The sequence below is a fragment of the Carcharodon carcharias genome, chromosome 37, assembly GCF_017639515.1.
Source record: "Carcharodon carcharias isolate sCarCar2 chromosome 37, sCarCar2.pri, whole genome shotgun sequence".
NCBI classification, from domain to species: domain Eukaryota; kingdom Metazoa; phylum Chordata; class Chondrichthyes; order Lamniformes; family Lamnidae; genus Carcharodon; species Carcharodon carcharias.
The window spans coordinates 5425365-5433761 of NC_054503.1; the positions used below are offsets into that span (position 1 = coordinate 5425365).

At 57.7% G+C, this 8397-nt stretch overlaps 1 protein-coding gene across 4 annotated transcripts in view; it reads right to left on the reverse strand.

Moving 5' to 3' along the window:
* Positions 1–3382: 3382 nt before the first annotated feature.
* mus81 (MUS81 structure-specific endonuclease subunit) overlaps positions 3383–8397 on the reverse strand; it is a 31600-nt gene continuing 26585 nt past the window's right edge. For all 4 annotated transcript variants that reach the window (XM_041179830.1, XM_041179829.1, XM_041179828.1 and 1 more), the window contains 3 exons: positions 7570–7673; positions 4368–4451; positions 3383–3679 (listed from right to left, as the gene is read on the reverse strand). In XM_041179830.1, the coding sequence (XP_041035764.1) occupies positions 3613–3679; positions 4368–4451; positions 7570–7673 (255 nt within the window). In that variant the 3' untranslated portion in view covers positions 3383–3612. The remainder of the gene's footprint in view (positions 3680–4367; positions 4452–7569; positions 7674–8397) is intronic.

Below are 8397 nucleotides of genomic sequence, written 5' to 3' on the forward strand. Positions count from 1 at the left end.
TGTGTATGTGTGTGACAGAGACACTTACGCAAACACCAGCCAGCTTTTAAAAACCGCACCTGTAAACGCAGCCGAGACATCCCCCGGGCTGCGTTGTGGGTGTCGCTTCCCCGCGTGAATCCATCGTCCTGGGAAGAGTCAAAATGCTTCCTCCTTCCACCGGCATCATGGCCGCTTGGCATCGTGTTGCTCCCTACCCCTTCGCTGACTCCAGACCTCCTCCGAGCATCGCTCTGGCGCGGTGAACACCCGGACCCTGCCCTCCTTCCCCTGGCAATAGCCCCTTGCCCAGTATTCTGTGCCCACTGCTGGTAGCATAGCCTCCTGTCTACCGCCCCTGCTACCCTGGCCCAATAATAACCAAACCACCACCCCCCCCGCCCAAACCCCACTGAGCTTAACAACCACGTCGGGACTACCAGCTCCACTAAAGGGCTCCAGGGAGAGCATGGACCCTAGAGACCACATTTGGCGTGTCACAAAGTCTGACTCGGGGGAGAGGCTGAAGTGGTTCAGGGGTTGAAGTAAAGCACGTCACTCTGGTTTGCGCTGATGTTTTACCTTTATTTATACATTTAGACACCATTCCAATAGCACCTCGCCCAACATTACTGGGGCGTTGGCAGTCACTCATTAAGGCTAACATGAATCGGACAAGTCTCCAGCAACACACCAAGCTGGCGAGGCCTCACCTCTCCCACAGACGGGAAAGTGCAGGCACACGATCAGGGCACACGATTACTGCTAACAACCTCACGTACAGTGGTTCACACACATGAGCTCCAACTTTGCACAGTATGTCACACATGCAACAGAGACAATTCACATTCCATGAAAACGCACGAGGGGCGTAAACATCTCCGAAATTGGAGTGCGGGGGGGGGGGGGGGCGCACAGCCGATCAGCCTGCCTGGCCGATCAGAGAGAGCGCCATCCCTTGAGCACACGAACCCTCCCTCTGACACGATACTGCACTGCAGAAAACACGCAAACATTTAAACAACGGGCCCAGCGACAATAACGGTTGAACGTACCCCCACAGGACAGGACACAACAACATGAGCTACTAAACTGGCAGGTCGAAGAACAAAGGCAAGGTGCCACCTCGAGAAAAATACTTGCACGCTGCCTCCTCCCGCACCTCACCTACCCCCCCACCTCCCCCCCCACCCCCCGCCGCTCTCCACACCCCCTCCCACCCCCGTTCTCCACCCATCCTGGGGTCAGTGTTGTAAGCCCCCTCCAGGACTCCTAAATCTGAAAATTAAACTCCAGGCGCTCCGTGCAAAACCCAGGGGGGAGCGATGCGGCCGTGGTGGTATGCGGTGGAGGGGGGGGGGGAGGTGATTAGGGGGGCAATGGGGACTATTTGAGCAACAAGAGAACATCTCGAGCTTATCTGATTGGTCGGGAATGAAGGAGGGGGGGGGGTGGGGGAGGGGGGGGGCAGTGGGGGGTGGTGCCCGGCTGGGGTGGGCGGGTTGGTTGTCCTCCGCTGGCGTCCAGCCCCAGAGGGTGAGGGAGCGGTGGTGGGCACGACCATCCCAGTCCCTTCCCCCCCCTCCTCCACCAACCATCCCAAAGCAGGAACAGTCAAAATGGCCGGCGCTCAAAGCGGGAATTCACCAGGTTTATCCGCCTGCCGACTGTAAATCCGGGAATTTGTGTGGGTTTGGGGGAACAGAGCCCTGCGCGTAGCTGTCTGCGGGAAATCCCGTCCACAGCGTGTCAAACACAGCAGTTACAGCAAGGCTGCCCCCTCCCCCCTCCCCGGAGAGGGGTAACTGCCTCCCCCCTCACCCAGCCCCCCGACTCTCCCTGCACCGTACGCCCCGCGGAGGGGGAGGGAGGCACGGGCCCTGTTCCCTGCACTGCCGGGTTCCAGCGGGCGGGGCTCTTGGTTCTGCCTTCGGACAGAGGAGTGGCACCTCACCCCCCCCAACCCCCTGGGGCATCGTGGCACCTCGCACCCGGGACTGACAAGAAAGGGGAACAGGGGAACGTACACCTTCCCGCCCAGGGGACAGCGCCAGCATTTCTAAGCCGGCATCCGGAGCAGGAAACCGCTGCGCCCTGTGAAGTCGGGACAAAGCGTGGGAGAGTTCTTGGCGGACGGGATACTCCTTACAACGCTCTACATGGACCGACAGGCATTCCATGCAGATATACACATACATATATATATATATATACACACACACACACACACACACACAAACACGCAAAAAAAACATTAATCCTACACATATTCCAGAAAAGTATCTTTGGAAAACTTGTCGTTATTTCATAGTGAGGTGGGGGGGGAGGGGGGGGTTGGCGGTGGTAAACTAAGATAGCTGTAACTTCACTGCCCTGTGTTGCCCTGTATAAGACGTTGCTCCACTGTCTGCCGCTCTGCCCCTCCTCGTCAATTGCGGGTTTTGAAGCGTTGCCCCGTGTTACAGTACGATCCCCATCGCTGGGGTTTGCTGGTGAGACTGTGGGGGGGGGGGGAGGTGTGGGGGGAGACGCACGGGAGTGGGACGCGGTTGGGGGGGGGGGAGCTGAGTCCTGCTGTTCCCTTCCCGTCGCTTTCCGCTCGCTTTTTTTTAAAAAAAAATTAAAAAAAAGCAAAGCTTCCCCGCTCCTGTCCTTTCTGTGTTTTTTTGCTTTGTGCCCGGAAAAGGAGGGAGGTTAAACGGCAGACAGCTCTCGGACAAATCCTCCTCATCCCACATCTGGGAGTTCCAAAGTCGCGAGAGGGCGAGGTGGGGGCGACCGGTCAGAAATCGCCACGCCGGCCGATCGAGTGGTTAAAGACGGGGGAGGGTCACGGGCTTGAGGTGCAGGTCAGCCGCGATCGAACCGGAGGGTGGGACAGGTTCGAGGGGCCAAATGGCCTCCTCCAGTCCCTGTAAGCGACCTCTCCAAAAAATAAGACTTCAAACCAGGATGTGCAGCGATTGGAGCAGGAAGCCACCGCGTTTTGTGTAAATAACATTTGGGAGTTTATAGCTGCTTAATAACAGGGGCGAAGGGGCTTGTCAATGGCACGCAGCCTACAGAAATATATAGCTTTTTAAAAAACCCTATTTATTCGGTTTAAAATCTGGTCTGCCTCCAAAATACCATGAAGACCTTCCATTTTATTCATGATTTGTTTTTTTTTTATGTTAAAAAAAAAGCCCTTTCCCGACGATGAGCTGGTAAACAGGGCAAAGGCCCAGATGCCATCCCTCTTTGAGAAGGAAAAAGTCTCACATCGATCGTCGTGGGGTTAAAAAAGCAAAGATCCGTCCGAAGCTGGAGTTTTTTTTGGGGGGGGGTGGGGGGGAGGGGGGGAGAGAGAGTTGTGGACTGCTGGTTCTCTCCCCCCCCACCACCAGCACCCCATCCCCCACCCCACCCCCCCACTCCCTCGGGGTCCGGTCCGGTCCGGGAACGGCGGTGAAGTGACGCGGGAGTGGATCGTCCGCAGACCCAAGGTCATCGGTCAGGCGGCTAGATGGAAGGAAGGGGGAAGAAGGGACCTGGCCGAGAGCAGCACCGGGGCCTGTGGATGTTTCCCGAGCGTCCGGACTGGGCTCCCGCTTTTGGCCGGCCGGGGTTGGCTGGGATGTCGAGCGAGCGCGCTCAGCACAGAGGCCCTTCGGTGCAGTACAGCTGAGACACGGTCTTGCTGAGCGCGGGGCCCAGGTTTCTGGGAAGAAAGATATTCATGCGGTCGATTAACGTGCTGTTTTTAAAAAGCAAACTGCATTTCTATAGCGCCTTTCGCCACCTCAGCAGCCAATTAAATACTTCTCTTCCCCACCCACGCCCCCCCCCCCCCCACCCAACCCCAAAGTGCTTGTAAGTGTTGCACAGGCGGCAGCCAATTTGCGCACAGCAAGCTCCCACGAACAGCGATGTTGAGAATGACCCAGGCGGCCTGTTTTGAGTGATGTTGGTTGAGGGACGAACATTGGCCCCGGGACAGCGGGGAGAACCCGCTCCCCAGCTCCCAACTTCCCCCGCTCTCCTTCCAATAGTGGCCGTGGGATCTTTTACACCCACCCGAGAGGGCAGAAGGGGGCCTCGGGTTTAAAATGGCATCTCGGACAGCGCGATGAAGGACTCCTTCAGTACCGGTGCTGGGGGCGTCGGCCTGGGTTTGCAGCTCAAGTCGCTGGCGTGGGATTCGAACCCCGGGCTTTTCTGACTCGGAGGTGAGAGTGCGACTGAGCCGTGGTTGGTGAGAATCAAGTTACAGGAAGGGCACTTCACTCATAGCTCTGTGTCCCTTCCGTGGGGATCAAATCTAATTCCGCCACCTACTCCATAAATCTCTTCCGATGGTGGGGGATTAACATGCTCGGGGGTGGGGGGTGGCAAAAAAGAGTGCTTACCGTTGTGTGTTGCCACACTTGATGTTAGACAGCAACTTCTCCCTCCCTCCGGCAGTTGGACACTCCTCATAGGCTTTCATCAGGCTGCCAATCAGAAACGCAGCCAATCAGGAACGCAGCCAATCAGCAACGCAGCCAATCAGCAACGCAGCCAATCAGCAACGCAGCCAATCAGCAACGCAGCCAATCAGCAACGCAGGGGGTCAGCCAGGGACACGCCAGACAGTGAGAGGGTCAGCCAGGGACACGCCAGTCAGTGAGACAGTCAGTCAGGGACACGCCAGTCAGACAGTGAGAGGGTCGGCCAAGGACACGCCAGTCAGTGAGAGGGTCAGTCAGGGACACGCCAGTCAGACAGTGAGAGGGTCAGCCAGGGACACGCCAGTCAGTGAGAGGGTCAGTCAGGGACACGCCAGACAGTGAGAGGGTCAGTCAGGGACACGCCGGTCAGTGAGAGGGTCAGCCAGGGACACGCCGGTCAGTGAGAGGGTCAGTCAGGGACACGCCAGTCAGTGAGAGGGTCAGCCAGGGACACGCCAGTCAGTGAGAGGGTCAGCCAGGGACACGCCGGTCAGTGAGAGGGTCAGCCAGGGACACGCCAGTCAGTGAGACGGGCAGCCAGGGACACGCCGGTCAGACAGTGAGAGGGTCAGCCAGGGACACGCCGGTCAGACAGTGAGAGGGTCAGTCAGGGACACGCCAGTCAGCCAGGGACACGCCAGTCAGTCAGTGAGAGGGTCAGTCAGGGACACGCCAGTCAGTCAGTGAGAGGGTCAGTCAGGGACACGCCGGTCAGTCAGTGAGAGGGTCAGTCAGGGACACGCCAGTCAGTGAGACAGTCAGTCAGGGACACGCCAGTCAGACAGTGATAGGGTCGGCCAAGGACACGCCAGTCAGTGAGAGGGTCAGTCAGGGACACGCCAGTCAGACAGTGAGAGGGTCAGCCAGGGGACACGCCAGTCAGTGAGAGGGTCAGTCAGGGGACACGCCAGACAGTGAGAGGGTCAGCCAGGGACACGCCGGTCAGTGAGAGGGTCAGCCAGGGACACGCCGGTCAGTGAGAGGGTCAGCCAGGGACACGCCGGTCAGTGAGAGGGTCAGCCAGGGACACGCCGGTCAGTCAGAGGGTCAGCCAGGGACACGCCGGTCAGTCAGAGGGTCAGCCAGGGACACGCCAGTCAGTGAGACGGGCAGCCAGGGACACGCCGGTCAGACAGTGAGAGGGTCAGCCAGGGACACGCCGGTCAGACAGTGAGAGGGTCAGTCAGGGACACGCCAGTCAGTCAGTGAGAGGGTCAGTCAGGGGCACGCCGGTCAATGAGAGGGTCAGCCAGGGACACGCCAGTCAGTCAGTGAGAGGGTCAGTCAGGGACACGCCGGTCAGACAGTGAGAGGGTCAGCCAGGGACACGCCAGTCAGTCAGTGAGAGGGTCAGCCAGGGACACACCAGTCAGTCAGTGAGAGGGTCAGTCAGGGACACACCAGTCAGTCAGTGAGATGGTCAGTCAGGGACACGCCGGTCAGACAGTGAGAGGGTCAGTCAGGGACACGCCGGTCAGTCAGTGAGAGGGTCAGCCAGGGACACGCCAGTCAGTCAGTGAGAGGGTCAGTCAGGGACACGCCGGTCAGTCAGTGAGAGGGTCAGCCAGGGACACGCCAGCCGGTGAGAGGGTCAGTCAGGGACACGCCAGTCAGTCAGTGAGAGGGTCAGTCAGGGACACGCCAGTCAGTCAGTGAGAGGGTCAGCCAGGGACACGCCAGTCAGTCAGTGAGAGGGTCAGTCAGGGACACGCCAGTCAGACAGTGAGAGGGTCAGCCAGGGACACGCCAGTCAGTGAGAGGGTCAGTCAGGGACACGCCAGACAGTGAGAGGGTCAGCCAGGAACACGCCGGTCAGTGAGAGGGTCAGCCAGGGATACGCCGGTCAGTGAGAGGGTCAGCCAGGGACACGCCGGTCAGTGAGAGGGTCAGTCAGGGACACGCCAGACAGTGAGAGGGTCAGCCAGGGACATGCCGGTCAGTGAGAGGGTCAGCCAGGGACATGCCAGACAGTGAGAGGGTCAGCCAGGGACACGCCGGTCAGTCAGTGAGAGGGTCAGCCAGGGACATGCAGTGCACTGTGGGCCAATCTGAAATATATATTAGACTGGGCTTTTCCCAGCTTGCAACATGGGTACTCACATTGCGACGAATATTTGCATCGAGGGCAGAGCTAAAGGAACACAGAGATCTCCGAGTGTTGTAGGTGCTGGAGGAGGTTACAGAGATAGGGAGGATTGTAGGGGCTGGAGGAGGTTACAGAGATAGAGAGGGGTGTAGGGGCTGGAGGAGGTTACAGAGATAGGGAGGGTTATAGGGGCTGGAGGAGGTTACAGAGTTAGGGAGAGTTGTGGGGGCTGGAGGAAGTTACAGAGATAGGGAGGGGTGTAGGGACTGGAGGAGGTTACAGAGATAGGGAGGGTTGGAGGGACTGGAAGAGGTTACAGAGATAGGGAGGGGGGATGAGGAGGTCATGAGGAGTTGTGGACACGAGGATGTAATTAAATACAGAGGCATTTGAGGTCGGTGAGTATGGTGGGTCAGTGAGTGAGGGGGACTTGTTGCGCTACCCGGGAGAGCTGAGATGTTTACAGAGGGTGGCAGGTGGGAGGCTGCGCAGAAAGACATTGGAATACTCAGGAGCTTAAGGAAAGCAGGGGTGAAAGTTCCAGGAGCAAACCCGCTGCTCACAAGGCTGGTGGAAGCAGATATGATGAACAATTACAGAAGGAAGTTGAATGGGCAATTGAGGGAATATTCATTCATGGGATGTGGGCATCGCTGGCTGGGCCCAGCATTTATTGCACATCCCTAATTGCCCCTTCAGAAGGTGGGGTGAGCTGCCTTCTTGAACCGCTGCAGTCCCTGTGGTGTAGGTACACCCACAGTGCTGCTAGCGAGGGAGTTCCAGGATTTTGACCCAGCAACAGTGAAGGAACGGCCGATATATTTCCAAGTCAGGATGGTGAGTGACTTGGAGGGGAACTTGCAGGTGGTGGTGTCCCCATGTGTCTGCTGCCCTTGTCCTTCTAGATGGTAGAGGTTGTGGGTTTGGAAGGTGCTGTGGAAGTGTCGAAGGGGTCTTGGCGACGTTACGCAGCTGGGGGAGGGGGGAAAACGGGGTCTTGCGGTCTGAGTGCTGAAGAGCAGGTCTGACACGTACCTGGCCACCGAATCATAGTGGCGGAGGATGGCGACTGCTTTTTCTCCACTGATGCCGTTGATTTGCATCAACTGCTTTGCAAATACCTCCTTCACAGTCTGTGCCTGTAAAACGACAGCAACATTCACCAATCAGCCCCTGCATTGATATAACGCCTTTAACATGGTAAAGCGCCTCGTGGGCGGACAAAGCTGAGCACCGAAGCCACCGAAGCAACGTTAACGGAGGGAGATTATTTGGGTCGTTATCATATTGCAGTTTGTGGGATCTTCCTGTGCACTTTTCCTATAGTGAGCACACTTTGAGTACTCAATTGCCCGGGAAGTGCTTCGGGAAGGCCTGGGGTGGTGAAAGACGACAGAGAAATGTGCGTCTGTCTTTATGAGGAGATATTAGGAACAGGTGACCAAAAGCTTGGTCAAAGAGGTCAGTTCAAAGGTCAGTCTCAAAGGAAGGAGAGAGAGAGAGAGAGGCCGAGAAGTTGAGGGAGGGAATTCCAGAGCTCAGGGCCCCAGGCAGCTGAAGGCATGGCCGCCAATGGTGGAGCGGTGGGAATCGGGATGCAAGGGAGGTCAGAGTTAGAAAGTGGTGAAGGGCTGGAGGAGGTTACAGAGATAGGGAGGGTTGTAGGGGCTGGAGGAGGTTACAGAGATAGGGAGGGGTGTAGGGATTGGAGGAGGTTACAGAGATAGGGAGGGTTGTAGGGGCTGGAGGAGGTTAAAGAGATAGGGAGGGGTGTAAGGGCTGGAGGAGGTTACAGAGATAGGGAGGGGTGTAGGGGTTGGAGGAGGTTACAGAGATAGGGAGGGTTGTAGGGGCTGGAGGAGG